We start from the raw sequence: 21,481 nt of genomic DNA, 5'->3' as shown, positions 1-21,481 counted from the left end.
TTTAAATGATGCTATGCTGTCTTTTTTTCCATAAGTGCTATTTAAGCTCCTTCTGCACTCTCTGCTTGTAGACCAAGCTGGACTTCTTTCCATCATAAAATAGCGAGCTATTTGACTGACATGCAACTGGCTGTTGTTTTTTACTTGGCCTGCAGGAGCTGACAATTCTCAAAACAGCGCTACAACAAAAACAGACTTGCATGCGACTAAGCCATATATCTGTTGGCATACCGAGGTTATGCACAAAGGTCTGGTTGTAGGGGCTTCACAGTGCATGTGTGATGTAAATTCATCACAAAGCCCCAGAAATGCACTTTCTGTCAACTGTCAACGGAATTAGTTGGGGTGTGGTCAAGCCCGAACACATCTTGTGCATGTGACATTTGCATTTAATTGCGTTTGCGGAAGTGTGCAGAAGTTTGATCGCTTCTGGAGACTTTTGAGCAGTTTTTAATTGATAACAGAGTGAAATTAGATCACATTATCCATATGGCTCACGCCATCTAGCAAATGTAAGTGACGATTATGTAGTTTGTGCGCACTGTTTTGGTGAAAGATGTTGTTAAATTAGGAATAAGGATGTTTGACCAGTACAGCTGGACAAGAGAAGAGCCACTGCCTGTTCTATTAAGCAAACAAGTGTCATTTGGAAAATAAGCTCTTCAGTTTCAAGCAGTGTCATATTTTAGACTCATGTCATTGAAAGCTCTCTGGTATAACTGAACTAAACTGTCGACATAAACACAAAATCAATGTTACGTTAGCCAGAGCAGAGCATCTGGCTGAACGATTTGCAATACAGTTTCGTGGTTAAAGGAGCAAATTGTAAGCTTCTGTAACTGAATGTAGATAGTTTTAGAGTGTTTTATAGTACACGCTGATGTAAAAGTAAGGAATCTATATTCAACATAATATAAAAATTTTATTTTTTTTTAAAAGTCATACAAAGCTATAAATTCCAGTAAAAATTGTAGTTTTACTCAACAGATTGTCTGCGTTTGTGTAAATAAAAAAAAATCCACAGTAATTGTAAAAACATTTTCTAACAAATATTCTGATGTTTAGCTGAGTAAAACGGCTAAACAATAAAAATAAACTTAATTAAATAATAACAAGCTAAGTGGAATATCTCAAAGACTCCTGGAAAAAGATAAACTAGGAGACCTTTAAAGAAACAATAAAAATGCAAAAAAGTCCATTAGGATTTGTTTCTCCCTATAATAGATCAGTATGAAAATGTAAAATATGCATTAGTATCTGCAGGTGTTAGCCAGTGTAACGGTTGATGTTACTACATGTTAATACATTTTCATGTGGATTTTTAATCCTGCTTTGAGCAAGTCATTTCAAATTTGCAGTAGTCAAGCATATCATTATATAGCAGCATTTAATGTAGAAACATTCATTTTGTAAGTACGCATCTGTAACGTTACACTACATAGTTCAGTATTTCACGTTAAATGTAGGAGATCATATAGCTATAGTCTAACCTAGAGCAAAGACAAAAACACAAACACTGTTCTGGCAAGAAGTAACCAAACCACTGTGTAGGCCAGCTAGCTGCGCTGTATTCAAACATACTAAATGCAATTTATATATGAATCGTGATATTGCTGAGAAAAATATGACAACAAATAACACATAATAAAAATAAACAAAGTACTCATTTTTCTGCAATGATGATTGGAACTTAGCGTGCCAAGAGTGGGCTTTTCTGTGTTTGTCAATATGACTGTTGCCATGGCAGCAAAAGACTTGAGAGTGCATTTACAGGGCTTGGCGATGCATCTACGTCACACGTGCACGGTGGAGCCCCTGCTGCAACCAGGCCTTTCTCAAGTTATGAGGATATTACACTACTGAAAGCTTCAAAGAAAACTAGAGATGCACCAATAAGGGAACCATGGGGCAATGCTGCCATCTGATATTTTTCATATCGATATCTACCAATGATCGTACAATACACTGTAGCAATAGGGACTAACTACACCTGGATTAGCTTTACACATGAATATAAACTTTATTCCTGTAGGGTTATAAATGTAATGTAAAATCCAGATGATATCCAAACATCTGTTTAATGCTGATAATTTTTAAAGTAATTATCTGCAGATAACAATATGATTGAGAAAATGTGGTGCATGGAAGTGCATGCGGATAGGCAATCAGAACAGCTCTGATTAAATCCTGACAAATAGCCAGCTAAACATGCATAAATATCAGATGCCTCTGATACCTCTGTGGGCGGTGCGTCAGAGGCTGAGACTAATATACCATGAGTGCTTGTGATAAGAATCAGAGGCTAGGGTAGGGGGTTCTGAAGGATAAGGCTGGTTAATGGGTTAATGAGTTCACCACCCTGTTTATTTACCTGCAGCTATCTACCTTGTACTTCTAGCATGCTATTGTGTAGGCCCACAGTTACCACGTCTGAAAGTTCAAAAGCAATATTTGGTTTGGATTTGTGTCTCAAAAATTATTTTATGTTAAGTCAAGTAATATTTCAAAGATCATTTATCGTCAGTGTTCTTATGACAAATTTTTGTTTGCACAAATTTGCTGTTGAGCTTCATCCTTTCAAGTTCCTACGTTTGTGTAATCATCATAAAGTTTGAGAAATGGCTCTTTAAAAGAGAGCTTTGATTTGTGGTGTGAGAGAGTGCCATGGGAACAGCCTTGCAGAAGTGTTTGTAGAGCACTGACAAGGCTGGTGTTAGGGTTAGGACCGGTGTGTGCTCTAACTGATGGGGATGTCAATTCTATCTATGTGTTATGCAGGAGGGAGACTTCCTGGTGCGGACCCACCATGTTGAATACTGTGATGGGGGAATTCTGGATCCTGATGATGTGCTCTCTGACCTGGTGGAAGATAAAGACAAGGTAAGGCAAATGGAAACTGATGAATGGTATTATTGAGGCTTGGGCCCAGTGTTTGATCATGGCCTGTGACTAATACAGGACTTACTCAACAGTGTAATGGTGAGCCCTAATGATGTTTTATATATTTGAGTATCATCCATACACCAAAAACAAGGGTTTATTGCAAGGGGTCTTTTAATAAAGGCAACACTTAAACATAGAACTTACTAAACTATAGACAACTCAGATGGTGCTTTGAATGGTTAAATGATTTATTATTATTTATGATGGTAACCTATTTAAAGATTGATTTCTTTTTTTCAGAAATCAATGCACATGCATTCAAACTTTTTGCCTAAATTAAGTTTTTTGGCAAAATGTGCCATTTTGAATGCTATATATGCTATCCATGTCAATTGTATCGAGCAGTGCAGTTGGTTCCATGTTCACGCATATTAATTTCCTTTCTTCTAGCTTTCTAATGGTTAATATGTGTAAATTATCACTGATGGCAACAAAGGCAATCAGCTCCCACTTTTTTGTTTGAAATTGATTATTTTTCTTTGACTGATGTGACTGCTACCTTGACCGCAAGCTTAATGACTGTTTACAAATTACATCTGAAATAGCGATATTTAGGGTCCAAGCATGAAAAAAAAAATATTGGCAAAGTGACCTCTACTGATAAAAGATGTAGGGTCTCAAAAGAGGATTTCTGCCAGAATTTTTGTGGTAAAATCAATTAAAAGTTCCTTGGAACAATCCTGCAGGAGGCCTGGTTTCTTTACAGCTTTTTTTTTTATTTATTATTTTTTTAACTGCTTGTGAGTTTTCATATCTGGACAAATCAGGACACAATTATTAATTTGCAACAAAAAAAGGGTTTAAAATGTAACAATGATATTTTTTACTTCAACTCATTGTTCATCCTGTACTTTGCTCATTTTAACAGACATTGACTTGATATGAATGTTTCAGTGCATAACATCTGTAAGAATTGACTTGCTGTGAAAAGATATTCCAGGAGCTAAATGTTAAACTATATATAAGAATGAAAAATACTGCTTCTGAAAAAAATACTGCTTATTTTCAAAACTTTTTTTGAGTTCTGAAATAATAGATTGAGATGCGCAATGATTATGCATACATAAATGGAATGGAACAAATATATACCCACCAATTTCATGGCTGTTATTGAGTATTATTATTATTATTATTATTATTATTATAATTATTATTATTATTATATCATATATAATCATTGATAAATTGATAACCGGTCCGAGTCTCATTTGTCATAAGTCATAGAACCTTTTTCTTCTGTATGATATTGCCTGTGGCAGGGGTTTAATGAAATGGAAGAATGGCAGATTCTTCCAAGCAGCATCAACCAGCAGCATTGGAGTTAAGAGACTCTGCATTGGCATTTTCTTCCAAGCACATTGAGATGCGCAACAATATGTGGCTGGCACCTCAGAAAGACATTATGGCTTCATAGCATCGGAAGGTGAGGTGCTCAGGTGTGATAGTGGAGAAATGTACCGCATTGGGAATTGGCTATGACTACACTGGGAGAAAAATGTTAGTAAAAAATTGCTCCACGACATTTGAGACAGTCCATCTGTAAAGTCGTTTATGGAAATATAGCATACCTTTTGCTAGGGAATTCAGTTTCATATGGAAATTTGGACCTTTCCAAAGGCTGATGCAGGCCCCAGTGTTTTTTATTTATTTATTTTTTAATAAAAAAAAGCCCTGGCCATCTGAGCCACCATTCCTTAGTGATCTCTACAGTGAGCCTCCTGACTATTATGTTTGTCCTTTCTCTCTATCTGCTGTTATTGTATACTGAACCGTGTGGTCAGTCCTAACTCGATAACGCAAAAGGGCATTTTCCTCCTAATTGAATTCCCTTAGACTTCAGATGGCCGATCAGATGCAAAGCTTTTGATTTCCTCACACTAATTAATAGACGTGAAGGAAACTGTGTGTGTCTGTGTTTACGTCTCTGGGTGGAAGCATTGCTGGGATATTGCCTCATAAGCACAAAGTGTGTGTGTGTGTGTCTGTATTCCACAGAATTTGGCCTCAGGGAACGGAGCCCCTCACTGAGCAATAACCTACATATTAAAGAGGAGAAATTTCATAATTTAAAGATTATGGTTACAGCTATTAAGGCATGCATGCCTTTTTTATTGAACATTCATTCATATGAATAATATGTCTTTGTTACTTATAATCTGGGCAAGTACATGAATGCACACATACTGTGTATCTGTGTGTGTGTGAATGTATATGTATATGTGTATGTACACACACACACACGTACAGGCTATTGTGCTTCGATTCTGTGTGAACAGGAATTAGCTCATAAATCCAGGGTGGGAAGTGGAATGCGCCTTCTCTGTGGCGATGTTGCTATGGTGACAACTTTCCCAAATGTCACAGCCAACATTAGCGTTTCCTGTTGATTCAAGAATTCATCACTCCCTACTTTTGTAAATGTGCTTTTTTTATGAAGGATATCTTCTGAATAATTGCTTTGTACTTTGGCAGTATTCTAAAATACAGACTTTTTTTCACACCACTTGTTTGTTTGATCAGGATTGCAGTCTACATCTCTACACGCTCAAATAATGCTAGGAGCTGCAAGTCACGCTGGAAACACCTCTGATTGGTGTGAAAACATTACTATAGAAACAAGCCATGTTGAGACCTGTGGAACATGCTAAAGTCTAGTTATTTACTGAATGATTAGAGCAACAGCCCAGTGAGTCAGAGACTCTCTTCACTGCAGAAAAAGAATGCATTGGCAAGTGCACTTTTAATCTCATTATGTGATTATTGTAAAAATATTTTACAATAGTATGGATGCCAGTAATTTTCATCAAAAAATTACCAGTTGCATTTATTGGTCAAATCTAAGTGTTGGTCTGATGTTGATAAATTTTCTATGAACAATTATGTGCTGATACTGATTTCAATATAATTTGTTTTATCATTCATCAATTTTATTATTGGTCTACATGGACAATCAAACTCACATCTGATAGTAGTGTGTTAATTTGAGTATAATAGTTTTAAAAACCTGAAAAAATATTTGACTTGCAGTTAACTAACCAAGATGATCAGTATCTATAATATCAAGAGCATGTAATTAAAAGTATAAAAAAAATCAGTAATACTAATAATTTGTGCACATGACAGTCCAGCACAAAAGTAAATGTACTTACTTTATATGCACATTGGTACAAACAAATGCTGCAACTACTCCATTTTCCATTTAAAGACATCACACTCTGCTTTGTTTCATCCTGCTGACACCACCAAAACACAGAAACTGCAATCTTAGTAATACAGCTTTTAAGTATGATGATTTTTTTTAGGAAAATAATCACATTCCTCAATCACATCATTCTCGAGGCGTGGGATCACTGTTTCTGTCATCTAAAACATGAGTCTCGTCCTGGTAATGACACCACCACCTCCTCTTCAACACAGCATCGTTAACATACCTCCCAGAGAAAAGACCTGAGGGCAAACTCAATACTGCAGACTCACACATTAACAAAACATCTGGTGTCAGCAATGGTCATGCATATCTGGACCTTGCATATCTTTTATATGCTCCTTTATAGACACACACACTCACACACGCTATATATAATTCTTTCATTTTCATGAATATAAGACTTATTTTTCTCATATGTTTTTCAGTTCTAAGATATTTTGACAGACTACACATGAACAGAAGTTAGAGATGTGCCTGATTGCCGACTTGATGCTTAACTGATCAAAGCATTCAAGTGGAGTTGATTGAAGGTGCCACTTAAGCATGGAGCAGTGATTGAAACGCACTACTGCACACAATAGTTGTGTCCATGAAGGCAGCATACATGAAATCAGTAGCAATAGCAACTTTTAGAATTGTAAGTGGTTAAATATTTTGATTCAGTATGGGAAAGATGTGCTGTTTTTAGTCAGTTTCTTAGGCTGCACGAAAAAGGTGTATTAAGGTGTATTTAAATTCAATAGATTCATTGCTTAGAGTAATTCAGTTCAAGAATGCAGTTGATTCAGATCAAACACTTTCTGTATACGTTCTGTGTGCGCATTCAGTGCATTTGTATAAGGTTCTCTGTGGGTTACTGTTGTATAGTTGTAGGGTGGAACTCAGCTTGAGGTTAATTTCTGTTTTGTTGGTTTTACTATTGAGATTTTTCCAACTGGTTTGCAATTATTTTATTTATTTTATCTTATTCATTTTATATTTTATAAAACAATTTCAGCTGCACTTTTTTATATATCTGTATTTACTGTTCATACTGATCTCTGAGCTTTTATGACCTGCTTACTTATTGGTATGTTAAAGTATTGTGAGAATTGTGATCTCAGTTCAAAGACAAAATATTGTGTTCCCATTTAATCGAGAATTGTGCCTGCATTATTGTGATTAGGGATGCATCGATACCAACTCTGGTATCGGGTATTGGGCTGATACCATACTCATTTACTGTTACTCGTACTTATAAAAACTCATCTATACCAACATTCTGATACCCGCTGTGACGTAAGCCAAGTGTACATGGCCGTTTCAACACAGTGAAGGAGGCTCTGCTCAGACAGAGAATTGTTACTCACTCTTTGACAGTCAGACAAAAAGTTGCTGGTCACTTTAAACATATCGCCTTGCTGTATTCCCACCAGACCTACACTGTGTGATTTTAGCCTATTTTAAACACACAATCACATTTGCTTCCCAAGTACGGGTGGTGACACCTAGGCCAGCTAACTGAGGCAATAAAGAGTTGACATTACCATATATGCCAACTTTACTCTTTTTGACTGATAGAATAGCAGGGTATAAACTTTAATATGGTGAATTGTTTTGTAAAATAGGCTGTAGAGAGACCGTTTTGTCCTAACGTGTACATCACCATCTAGTTTTAGCCTCAGTGCATAGTGTTATCAGCGCTACTCAGTTTCTCTTGTTCTGTACTTGGTGCACAGCATGTTGTTTTGAATAAAACAGCTTAATTTGAAACTGTGTGTAGACAGAGCTGTCTGTAGAGGCTGCTTTTCACGTATAAATCTTAGGTTTTGTCTGTACACGATGGTCTGTTCAAACATGCAATATGAGTCACTAAAGAACAAGATTTTAAAAATCACACCATAAACATCTGGCTTTAGAGGACATTCAACTACAGCTCAACCAGCCAAACAAAATACTCCCAACAAGACGTAAAATTTGAAACGTGAGCTCCTCTGATTCATTAGCCTTAGATGTGATCCGTGCTTTCTCTGTGCTACAGAGACTGCTGTTGAAACTATGCCTTTACTTGCAGTGGTACAGAAGTGCCTTTCTGTCCGCTCTTCTCCACTGCTGTACTACTTGATTAAAGATAACTAATGTAGCTAATGTAACTGCACTTTTTTTTTTAAATCAGCTACATTTTAATAATTTAATGTTAAGGTACATTACACTCATGTACACTAACAACTACTTAAAGCTAAGTAGGTTACTCAGTATGGTATTGGACTCTGTATTGGCAGGTACTAAAAATAGGCACTTGTACTCGGCCTGAAAAAACTGAAATCAGTACTTAAAGAACAACGACCAATGAAATTAGTTTCTGAACTGAATTCCACCAGTGTTTTACATTTTTTTTCTATATAATTTAATGGTTAAGATGGAAAGTCATTCAGGGCAGTTTAATGTGAAACTTAGTGACTTGGAATTGTTCACAGTGGTGGTGAAGGGAACCAGATGCCTGAAGAGTTTAATGCCTCTAAAATCTACTTCACAGAAAGTTATTACTTGAAATTGTTAGGAATGTACGCGTGAGACATAGTTTTGCAATAATATTTTATCGTAAAACATTATTTTTAATATGCAGGGATTTGTGAGGGAAAATGGTCCTCAAAGAAAGCTTTTTTTTTCAGATTTACCAGTGTTTAACCGTTATAGACATTGCACATAAAGACACTTGTAGGTTCAGTGGTCATTTTGGATAGTAAATAAAATAGCTTAAGTGCCTTGCAGACACCAAAAAACTGGTTTCTGTCACTGTCACTGTAAAGAAATTAGTTGGCAGGTTTCTCTGTGATGAACCATTTATACCCAGAGTACTGGGTACATGCCTGTCAGCCATTCTGCAGTTCTGCTTACAATACTAGACCAGTGCAACACGTCAATGGCACATCAGCCAACTCAGGAAAAAGTTGTTTACTGAGCAGCACAGCGAAGCTTTAATCAGCCATTGGAGCTGCTGAACTCGTCTCACTGGCTGATCTGATGACCCAAACCACACACTTCTGTACTTCACCTACTACACTAATAAGTGCGCTTCTCATGGTATATGTGCTATTTTTTGTATACTATTTAGTGTGCTAGTATGCTGAAAATAAAAACACAGCAGGAAATCTCAGCCAACTCAAATCAGGTCAATGCACTCCAATACACTGGTTAATATGCTTTACAAATAAGATTTAAAAAGTGTTTAAAAGAAACGTGTTTTCCTGCCTTTGCTGGATCAGTTATGGCTTGTTATCTCTGCCACAGCACTGCTGAATGAACTTGGCAGCATGATTGTGATGTCATCGGAATACTATTAGTTGTGTTCTGACCATTTTGCCCACCCCTTATGAAGAGGCATAGCTTGTGCTTCTGCCCTTGTGATTGGTTTTCTTTCTTATTAAGTATATTTTCAGTGCTTTAAGGAAAAGTCAATGGAAAAAAGTGGTCTGTTCTTTTTAAGTTTTTTCTTGAACACCCCCCCTCCCCACACACACACACACAAACACACAAACACACACACACACACACACACACACACACACTGATTGTGCTAATTACATGCCCACAGCTCTTAATCGTATTCATATGGAGGCATAAAGTGGTACATAAGAAAACACTTTCTCAGCAGTAACTGAACTGAAAATGAAATTTGAATATGCATCTGAGTCTGTGCTGCAAAGCTGAGCACAGCGCTGTATTGCTATCCTGCTGGACTAAGGCAGCTTCTCACATTTAGGCACAGCTCAGTCTGATCCAGTTAGATGTGTGCAAGTGAACGTGCCTCTACTCTCTACTGCCCTCTAGAGCTGAGCTGTGTTACAAATGCCAACTTTCATCATGCTTGACCATTTCTTACCCGAAAACTGTACAGAGTAGAAGAAAGGAGGAAAAAAACTTCTTTATAGATTTTTCCCAACACTTTTTTTTCCCTATTCAGTATTTACAATTTTTCATTTCTCCTGATCTTTCAGTAAGAGCCCCAAAGCTGTGTATTAAAGGTTACCGTGTAATGGAGGGGAAGGGAAAATGGAGTAATGTGTTTGAATAATATTGATGTGTGTGCAGAAGGTTAATTAAAACCTCCAGTCATTCATCATGGGAGGAGGGCAGGCAGGCGGACCGGCCGGACCTTGAATCAATCACCCAGTCTCGGCTCACTGTACTGCTAATACACAGCCTCTGCCCTCACCCACACTTACTCACTCAATCTCTCTCTCTCACTCTCACTCTCACTCTCTTTATGTCTCTGTATCTCTCTGCCGCAGCAAAATTGCCTGGCCCCATATATCCTTTGTCGTCTTTTTCAGTATGCTGCCCAGTCTTGGACATCTAGTCCAGGCAATTGAACTTGCGTAACTTAAGTTTAAGGCAGTGTATCAGTTTGTCACACTTTCACCCTTTGGCCTGAAATGCTGTACATGACTTGATTTGCCTCTTGCTGTGAGAGATGTATTGTGTGTTTATCTTTCTTGACAGTTTGCGTCTCACTTTGTCTCGTTGGGTTACAGTGTCTCAGCTGTTGGCCTTGACTGTCTCTCCCTGGCTTTGAACTGGGTGTGTCCAAACCAGTGAGGAAAGAGAGAGGCTCTGTCTTCTCACTGTGTGTGGTTCTGTGACAGAGACATGTTTATTTTGGTGGATGCTTTGTTGTCTGACTTTATCCCAGTGACTTGCTTATTTGAAACGTGCTTTAACTTTGCATTTTGCAGTTGATGGGTTGTATCAGTGTTTCCTTTAGATTTCAGTGGGGTGGAGAACTCCAGAACAGCATCTTGGAGGCATGGGGAGTCATTTTTGCCTGTTGACATTATGGCTATTTATACTTAAACTGATATTGAAATTCTCTGAGTTGTTGACAGTCAAGTAATTACATTCTGTATGCTACGCATGCAGTAACCTATTTAATATAAAGAGAATAATACATAACCTTGATAATAAGCAAAAGACAGCTATGGCCAATCTATGGGAAAACCACTGTTAATTCTGTGTACTGGTAGAAGGTAAGCATCATTTGCTGTTTTGTACCATACTGCCAGGTAAGCTTGAACAATAATGTAAAATTAGCCTATTATCCTCTGTAAACAGTATCATCGTAATCCAGATTTGGTACCACATGCCGTGTTGCAGAGCCTTATTCTATAGCTTGCGTTGTTTGGGATGAAATTATAATTACCAACTGGGCTAGCTTCTGATACTTTATTTCATTTATAATAGTATCTGTATTCTGCACAGATGGCATGTAATGATAGACGTATCTCAAAGTGAAGGCTGCAGACAAGGAGAATAGGAGAGACTTTGCAAGCACTGCTATATGAAAGCTCCTCTTAAGTTCAAGATGGTCTAAGCAGCGTGTACCTTACTGACGTAAACAGTGTGACACATTTAATTTTGACATTTAAAAATGTTTAATAAAAACGTACACCTTATATTTCACTAGGAACTCTGAGATCACTGCATCTCACAACTCTACCATTTCTTTAAATGGTTTTGAGCTACGTGTGAAGGTGTTGAAAGTCACGCCAGCTGTGCCTTAGATTCCTCAGAAAAGAGTAAGGCGTTTTTTGGCTGCATTCAAAGGATGGATCCTTAGCATTGAGACACAGCTACTATTAACATCCTGAGGGTCTCTGTGTTTGTTTGGTTGTAAAATAAAACATTGCCAAATTGATGCATTGGCATCTTCTTCTGGACAAGCTTGTCCATTTCACTTTCTACTGGAGAGTAGATCTCATGTACCACAGTTTCTGTGTTTTATTTGCATGTACCCCACCATTCTTAGTCAAACTGAGAATTTACATTATAATAAGTGCTGCTGCAAGTATGTATGTTTGTTATTAATCACAACCCCAAATCAGAAAAGGTTGGGATGGTATGAAAGAAGAAAAAAAGAAAGCAGTGATTTCTAAAATTTACATTTAGGGCTAGTAATGAGGTAAACTAATTAAATAATGATGTGATTTGAAACAGGTGATGTGAACAGGTGTCAACATATAATTTGATGCAGAAGCATCATCCAGGAAAGGCCTAGTCCCTTAAAAGCAAATATGGGCTGAGGATCTGCTTTTGCTAACAAATACTTGAGAAAATTATTGAAATGTTTAAAAACAATGTTCCTGAAAGAAAGCTAGGAAGGGATTGGGATATTTCACCCTCTAAGGTACATAAAATTATTAAAAGTTTCAAGGAATCCGGAGGAATTTCATTGCGTAAAGGGCAAAGGCGCAAGCCTAAACTGAATAACTGTGCCCTCTGATCCCTCAGACGGCACTACATCAAGAACCACTTTGGCTCAGGATTACTTTGGCAAACCTTTGTCAAGCCCTGCAACATGTAGTTATGTCCATGAATTTCAGTTGTGATTTTACTGTGCGAAAAGGAAACCTTATGTTAACCGTGTCCAGAAGTGCTGTTGACTTCTCTGGGCTCTGAGGCATCTCGGATAGACAGTGGAAACGTGTATTTTGGTCAAACAAATCAGTATTTCAGGTCTTTTTTGGAAGAAGTGTACACCTTGTGCTCCAGACCAAAGAACCATCCAGGCTGTTGCCAGCAACAAGTCCGAAAAGCAGCGTGTCATAGTGTGGGGTTGTGTCAGTGCCTTTAGCAAACTAACTTACACCTAACTTATTTGATAGCACCATTCATGCTGAAAAGTACAAAGAGAGTTTGGAGCAAAATATGCTGCCTTTAAGATAACATCTTTTCCAAGGACTCCCATGCATATTTCAACAAAACAAAGCAAAACCACATTCTGCACACCTTACAGAGACATGGCTGCAGGGTGCAGGTGCTGGACTGGCCTGCCTGCGGTCCTGACCTGTCCCTGTCCCCAGTAAAGAATGTGTGGTGCATGTTAAAATGCAAAATTCAACAGTGAAGACCCTGTGCTGTTACACATCTTAAAACTTGTTTGCAGAAAAAATGGGACAAAACTACACCTGAAATTCATCACTTGGTGTCTTAAGTCCCTAAATGTCTTTTGAGTGTTGTGAAAGGAATGGCAACATTACAAAATGGTTAATCCTTGACGGTTGACTGAAAACAATATAAATAATGAGGTAAAAGATCAAATAATGTGCCTTTGTATTTTCTTCAATGTGATACAGGTCAAATCATTTTCAATTCACTGTTTTCAGTTTTAATTTTACATAAATGTTGATGTTCTTTTTGAATAGCCCATAATTAAATGCTGTCTTTACTACTGTTTACATTTTAGAACTGACCATCGATTACAGTGATTGGATGGTTCAGTCACTGAATGGTTAAGCAATTTAAAGACACGTGGCATATGTGAGAGAAGAAAAGAATGGTAATTTACATAATGTTGCTTTTTACTTCAGTTATCACGATATTCAATGAGTCTGATTATTGGCCAAAGATTACCAGCAAGTTACTGCTGGTACACTTGAATTCCCCATTTTTGCCATTTTGTGATGTAGAGATCCACAAACAACAGGTTAAGAGCTTTACTCAACATATGAAGCAGTTATTTCAGACTCATGTATACCCACAGTGCAGGGTACAACCATTCTGTATTTCTGCCTCCAGTACATCAAAGTGGTGTTTTTGTGATGAGGCTTTGCATATAGCATGTTACAAACAAACTCTAACATTGTAATGTTTGCAATTATCCTTATAATGTTCAGCAAAATGACAAGTAAAATGAAATAGAGAGAATGAGAACATTCTGAAGTCTTGTCTGTGTTTGTTCCATTGGTGTATTCTGACCTTCAGAGCTCTTCACCTGTCGCTCACTGCTTCTAAACTCTCTATTGATTGATTTACAAGAAAACAGTGTCATTTTGTCACCTGAACTTGTCCTGTCATTTGCTTGTGGTTCCCACTGCAATTATTTCATGAACATGCACATGAGTTTGACCTAACTGATCACATTTAAAATATGAGATAAGCAGCAATAAAATTATTTAATAATTTTATACTCAAAAGTCTCTAATTTTACTTTTGTTATGTCTCCATTAAAGATGCTTTCAGAATATTCTTCAGTTAAAAGAAAGAGTTATCTCCTATCAGTTATAGTGCTCTCTGAATTTGAAGCTATTTACTTGGCCCCCTGAAGAGGAATCGTGGTCAGTTTGGGACCGCGCCTAAAAAAAAAAAGAAAATCCTAGAAACACCACCAGAAACGAAATCCTATTGTAAACCTCCACTGCCCCTAATAGTTTTATGTTTTCCCTGCTGTACCACACCTGATTGAGCTCCTAGTGGCCTTAGGTGATTAGTTAGTGAGTCGAATCAGGTGTGTTAGAGCGGGGAGAACTCTAAACTGTGCAGGGCTGGCTGTGACCGGGAGCCGCTGATTTAATGCATTTGTTTTTCTTGGCCCTGCTGCAGCTTTACTGCCTATGGATCTGTGCTTTCACATTTATGGGTGTGTGGAAGATTTGCACTTTGTCACAGTTTGGCTTCTGCGTTAGGCTTGAGGTAAACTTAGGTTTATAAGTCTTTGGGTCATCAACAGGATAAGTTTTGGAGTGCACAAACTAGGGGTGGACAATTTGACAATATTTAATTGTAGCTCTGATAATTTACTAAACAGTATGCTTTTATGAACATATTAGGAATTCATCAGTACGCAGTGCACTGAACAACTGCTTCGTTACAAAGAGTATAGTTGGTCTTCTTTAGTTAGATGTCATGCAGTGAAATATGAGAAACAAAAAACCGAGCAGAATACATTTTATTTAATGTGGCACTACCAGTTAGACAGAGCACGGTACCACTTTTTCTTTTCTGATACAGATATTGAATCCTTAAGCAACAGCCAATACCTGTTTAGTTTTAAACTGTTAAGCTTTAAAATGAGCTTTTTTTCTGCTCCAATATCCAGCATTTTCTGCTGATATTGGCTTTATACCCATCAGTACAAACATCCCATCTGTACTACAAATGCTTTTTGCCTGTTCAAACTCATCAAACCTCAGAAAAAAACAAAATATCATCTGTATTGTGTATGGTGGAAATGTTTTCTTGCTATTATATTTTTCACACGTACAATCTCGTGGTCTTTTAGCCAAACTTACTGTTTTGAATGATGAACATGCCATTCAAGTGAATTGTGTAGATTTGGTAAGTGGGTAACACGGCACAGTAGCAGCTCACAATTATTTAGCCTACCCACAGTATTTAATATTATGGGCCAATCGGAACTAAGACAATTCGTAAGTCTTTTCATTTTCCCATATTAGAATTTCTTTCTTTAGTAGCTTTTAAACGGAGGGTGAGAGAGGTTTATATCTCATTGTTAGCAACAAAGGCAATCAGCTACCGCTTTGTTTTTTTCTGAAAATGATGTAAAACATATTTCTGTGGACGGTAACTGCAATGATAACCACAGTCTACTAATTACAACGCAAGTGCTGATCATTGGGGCCCAAGCACAATGTGTCTTATGCTTAAGGAACCAGTGTAACGCAAATCAAAGGCCAGTCCGAACTGAGAAAGCATTACCAAAACGTGAAAAGCGAGCCACATTTCTTAAGTGGTTTCATTTTCCCATATTAGACTTTCTTTCTTCAGTGTCTTTTAAATGGAGTATGAGAGGTTAATATGTCTAAATTGTCATTGTTAGCAACCAAGGCAATCAGCTACTGCTTCGTTTTCTTCTGAAAATTATATAGAATATTTCTGTGGACTGTAACCACAAGGAGAGCTTAGCCACCATCTGCTAATTACATCGCAAGTGCTGATCACCAGGGCCCAAGCACATGTCTTATGCTTATGGAACCAGTTTAGCACAGATGAAATGCCAAGTTTTTAGCAACGATTTTTAACAAATAAGTCAAAATACTTAGTAAACAGTACAGTGACTTTTTAAACTTGTATTTGTGTAGTTGAACTCGGTTGACTAAATAACTCTACAGCAATTAACCTTGTATTTTTTATTGTTAGAGTGCACTAGAATGCACCAGAATTGTCATGATAAATGAACAAAGTTTCTCCTAGGAGCGATGTCGTCGGACTCTGCTAAAGGAGAATAGTTTCTGAACTTGTCACCTTTTTCACTGCCCTGTTGCCCGCCGCTAGCAGAAGCACTTCAAATGAGTCCAATATTTATTTTAAACTGACCACTTCCTTTAGAAATTGGTCTGTGTCAGATATGCAGCAGTTATGTCCAAGAGTGCTCCCTAAAATATATTCCTGCAGCCACTGCTCAGTTTTTTTGTTACATGGTATGTGGAATGCTCTTTTTGTTTGCTAGCAAAAAGCTTGCTAGCTTTACCTTGGCTGTAGTTAATTTCATAGCAAAATTGTCCTTTGCCGCTAAAGTATAGACAGCTAGTGCATGCTCCTTTTAAATGCCTGCTTAGCGTATTAAACGTTTGTTTTGGATGCTGTTCTGAGAGTTTATCTTAGTACAGTATGTTCAGAACAAAGGATTTTCTGAGAGTTAGCGCGGCTTCGTTTGCATACATTTGGCCGTGGGTAAAACCGCTGAGTTTGTGTGTGTAGTGTTGATGATAGAATGTGGAGAAAAGGCTCAGACATTTGGAGGGATTAGAATGTCTTCTGGTACTTCATCTGGAGTGCTCACTAGAAATTAAACACTCAATACTACTACAAATCAGCTCTCTCTAGGACTGCAAAGAGTGAGCGAGTGAGTCAGAATATGTGAGCGAGAGAGCCAGAGACGAGAGCGTGATTTAGTCAGGATAACTACTCTATCCCACTGTTTTAGCGCCTTCAACAGCAGCTTTTGTGTCTTGGATTTATTCTTTGAAACTGATTACAATGAGGCCTCTTTAAAATCGCACTTAATGCTTATTAAATAGGTTAATCAAGATTAATTAACTGTCATTCTTGGCTCTCAGCGGTGCGGCTGCTCCACTCTCTCTTGGCGGCGTTGGGGTCGAGTAGCTTGTGCTCTGTAGATGCTGCAGTAGTGAATGCAGTTTGATTTGATTACTGAGCTCATCCAATTGCCATTAACCCCCAGCAGGCCCACCGGCCTATTGGCTGAGACGGTGCGCGAGCTGATGAATATTCAGCAAGAGCTGATGGATGAGCATAATGGGTCACAAGAAGGCAGGTTTGATGGCCCCTCAGACTCAGCTCAGCAGGGGCCTGACTCGCCACACCGCTGGATGAGAGAGGCCATCTTGTCCAGTCAATTAGCGCTGAACTCCTTCTCCGAGCAAGCGGGCTGCCAGCAGCCATTCCGGCGGGGGTGCACCCCGGTTGTAAATCGAAAGATTCCTAAAAAGCAATCAGCTGTGACCGTCCTTAACCATCTTGGTAAGGCGGCAAAGAAATTGCTGTTAAAGGAATCATGACCCAAGTGCTGCGGTGTGTGTGTATGTGTGCGTGTGGTCCCTCGGTTTTAATTTATGGCCTCTTGGAGATGTTCCGGATGGATATTGACTGGCCTCCTCTGCTGCGCCGTGTTGTTGTTGTTATTGTTCTGTGGCTTTAATTTATCATCAGCTGAAGCGAAACTGACGCGAGCGATTTCAGAAAGGGTGGCGATGACGAGCGAGGGTTTACTCTGGGTTTGAACTCTGATAATGGAGCTGGTATGGTGCGGTCACGGTCCAGTGGCCGGAGGAATGAACAAGGGTTCTCTCTCTCTCTCTCTCTCTGTCTCTGTCTCTGTCTCTGTCTCTGTCTCTCTCTCTCTCTCACACAGGTGGATGGAAGTGCGGGGCTAGAATGAGCAATTTGATGCGTGGGGCCATGGATATGGTTTTAGGATATCAGACAGGGCAAGACAGGTTTGATATGCTCAAGCGAGCAGTGGCTTATTTTGCAGGTTGCTGGCAGAAAGTGGTTCGAACTTTGCTCAATTGATGCAGGGTGTCAGGGGAAAAAAAACAAATCACTTTCTCAGGACTGGAATAATTTATTACAGGCTACCTTCTGTCTTTCTCCACTGTCCTGGGTTTAAGAGTCCATAGCATTACCACAAAGTTACAACAGCTCAGTCCTTCTTGTCTGTCTGTAGCTAGTTAGAGCCTTCTTTTTTGGTAGGATCCAGACTTGTCTGCTGTTCATGTAACATATCAAACATAATCCGACCTTTCTAAACAAAAATGCCTATAAATGGGTGTGTCTATTAGCCAGTTTCTTACTGTAAGAGAAGCCAGGAGGAGAATTTAAAATATGTGTTATCATAGCAGTGGGTAACATGACAATATTTTATTGTATCATGATAGGTTACATTACAGTTTGCTTTTCTGAGCCTCGACCAGTACTTAACCCTTAAGGCCGAGAGGAAAAAAGTGGCTATTTCAAATGTTTGAGTTCATGTGCTCTTCTCCATTAATAACTAGATTTCTCGATGTTGTTGTTGCATTTACTTGACATGTCAAGAACATGATCTAACAAAGCAGAATCTTTGCAGATTATAATTTAGTTTGTCTTAGAAACTACATTTTTTAACAAAAAACCCAAGTAAATAGGAATATGTCACATTTTAATGTTACTCTAAATGAAACAAAAATAAGTGCTTACCTGTTAGAATTGCCCTCTGAGCGAGCTTGCACGTTTGCTCAGACAAAAATCACAGTGCATCTAACAATAATAGAAGCCTAGTGCATGTTTTATGTAGGGAGAGAAAACACATTAGAGCATAGAAAGTGAAAATTCTACACGCTGATCCATTTTATAACGGCCAGTTGGGACATGCACACATCTCTGGCAATAGGTTTAAATTTAAACGTCATTGACAAAATCTCAAAATGGGTCACCAGTAAGATGTTTGGTTTGATAGGTTTCGTTATGAAGAGAGTAGTGTATTGTTACAAAGAGAGTAATTACCAGTTTTTAATTGGACTTATTACACTACAGTTGTGTTTTAAATGTGGCACTAGTGGGGCCACATTTTAAAATATGTATTATGAAAGTATTTTGAACTATTGTGATATTGTTTTTTTGCCACTTTGTACACCACTATGTTACCAACCAGCTAATCACTGAAAATGTGATCTAAATTAATGTTTTTTTTTTTTTTATTTAGGGACCAATTGGGGGTAGGCGATATGGCAAAAACACATTATCGCAATGCTTGTAAATGTTTTCTTAATAAACGATACATATCAAGATGTTCTGCTTTTGATGAGTAGAAAAAGGTTTATTTTATATATATATATATATATATATATATATATATATATATATATATATATATATATATGTATAATTGTAATACGTTTAAACAGACAAAAAAGCCCCAGCAGTGGCAAAGTTAAAAGAATTGTCAAACTTTGAATATGATTACGCAGTGAATTTTTTTTTCTTTTTTTTCCAGTGTTTTACTCCCTGCACTGTACAAAATCCAGGACTAATTATGCTCTTTTTGTATTGACTTATGCAGTTGATCGGTGTTCTTAAGTACTGACGATATCCACAGTATGCTCAGAAATGCATATTTTGACGTTTTCTCACGATAATGTGATAAAATATCATCATATTGCTCACCCCTATGATCAAGTGTAATCAAGTAATCATGACAGCCTATGTTACATGCTGTAGAGCCTGAGTTACTTGTTCAGAAGTCTGTAGGAGAGTGTAATGCCTGGTGTTTGAGCGAGTTGTTAAGTGAGGGACAGTTGGCATGTTTGGAGCTGCGCAGCATTCAGCTCTCCAGGGGTTCTCTGTAAGCAGAAGTATGAGCTGGCATCAACTTGGAGATTGTGTGTGTGTGTGTGTGTGTGTGTGTGTGTGTGTGTGTGTGTGTGTGTGTGTGTGTGTGTGTAGTCTGCCAAACGTCCAGACAGAGGATGGCTTTAGTCTCTCAGGATTCAGCCCAGCACTGATGCTCAGTCCAAATCCTCTCTCTGTGCCAAAGCCTTCCTCTCTCCTTTATGTGCACTTTTGAAGATCAATGAAGATTTTAAGCGCTGTGGAAAATGCTGCTGACTGACGAAAGACTTGTGAAGGGTTGGAATGTGAATATTTTAAAAACAATATTGGCTTGTTCCATTGATATGCCTTGGTGATGCTTTTTAGGGTGGAAAAGAGTGGACAGAAGTACAGAATGGCAGTACCTTGGAGTGGTGAATGCAACCTGAAGTAAAAAATAAAAACCCTGTGTTTTGCTGTCACCACTATGAGCATTGTCCTTTCAATTTTGCAAGGGCAGGTTTTTGGGGGGTAGGCAACTCAACATTTAATGAACTCTCTGCCTGAGCTGGATCTCACCCAACGTGTTAGCCTGAAAATTACAGTAATTAAGAAATTAGAAATGTAATTTCACAGAAATGCTTTAGGAACTCTGGCCCTATCACAGGGCTCCACCTCTCCGTGTGTGCAAGCTAATTAGTGAGCATGGCAGCCATCACAGCAAAATGATGCTGATAATTTGTAAATAATAGTTCGGCTTTTTAGCTATGCGCAGCTGTGCATCAGAAATACTCCTTTATTTCCTCCTGTTAGGGGCCTCCATCTATCTGTCATGCTCATAAAATATACCCTTTAAATAATGCATGTGTTGTGTTAATTGGTGCTAATATAAATTAGTTCATTAAGCTTTGTGAAAATGTTCATTGAGTGAAGTTGGGCGAGAGCTATGGTAATGGCGTTTGGGGTGACACGCTCATTTAAAAGTCCAGTCAAGGTTCCAGTTTGCTGGAATACCTCGTTAGACTGACTTTTGTTGCGTCTTTGCAAAAATAATAATATATATTTTTTTTTTTGCAAGATGGAAGTGCTCATTAAACCCTCAGAATTAAAAAGTTGTAAACTGTCCATTTGTTTTGTTTCCATTAAAGACAAAAGATCTTTTGTGAACTCTCAGAACTTTTATGTCATTTGCACACATAAGGCACGCCTCCTTTAGCTTGTGTCACAGGTAATCACAGATAAAAGTGTTTTGCTTTGTTAATACTAGGCATCAGAGACAGAATACTTTTGTCCTAAATGATTTGTAAGGCACAAGATTTGTTTCCTTGTAGCACGAACAATTATATAAATGGGTAGCAGAGGACAGAAATTGGCATGGACGAGGCTAATTCTTTTAAGAAAAGGACCCCCTCTTCATTTTGTGCTTTGAACCACAGAAGCCACTACCAAAATGGAGCCTGTTCGTTCAGGTAGGTACAAAAGCGCTTTTTAAAGCGAGGCTCCGAGTTTGATGTGCAGTTGTTAAGATAATTGAGGTAATCAGTGCTCATTTGGGAAATGAGGGCTGCACTAACACTCTCTGTCCTTCTGCCTGACCACTTGAGGTGTGTCTGTAGTATAAAGAGTTTTGTCCTACGCTTTCTCTTCTTCATCTTGCAGTTTCAGTCCTGGAAGGTTCGGGCAGTTTTGGGACGCACCAAGGCACTGAGAGGCTGTTCCATCAGGCTGCCAGCCCCGCTGCCCCCT

At 38.3% G+C, this 21,481-nt stretch overlaps 1 protein-coding gene across 5 annotated transcripts in view; it reads left to right on the top strand.

Moving 5' to 3' along the window:
* The window catches only part of pard3bb (par-3 family cell polarity regulator beta b), a 305,148-nt gene that overhangs the window by 14,859 nt on the left and 268,808 nt on the right, over positions 1 to 21,481 (top strand). For all 5 annotated transcript variants that reach the window (XM_036568581.1, XM_036568590.1, XM_036568609.1 and 2 more), the window contains exon 3: positions 2,779 to 2,880. In XM_036568581.1, the coding sequence (XP_036424474.1) occupies positions 2,779 to 2,880 (102 nt within the window). The remainder of the gene's footprint in view (positions 1 to 2,778; positions 2,881 to 21,481) is intronic.

The sequence above is a fragment of the Colossoma macropomum genome, unplaced genomic scaffold (assembly GCF_904425465.1).
Source record: "Colossoma macropomum unplaced genomic scaffold, Colossoma_macropomum, whole genome shotgun sequence".
NCBI lineage: Eukaryota > Metazoa > Chordata > Actinopteri > Characiformes > Serrasalmidae > Colossoma > Colossoma macropomum.
This window is presented reverse-complemented; position numbering and strand designations above follow the sequence as displayed.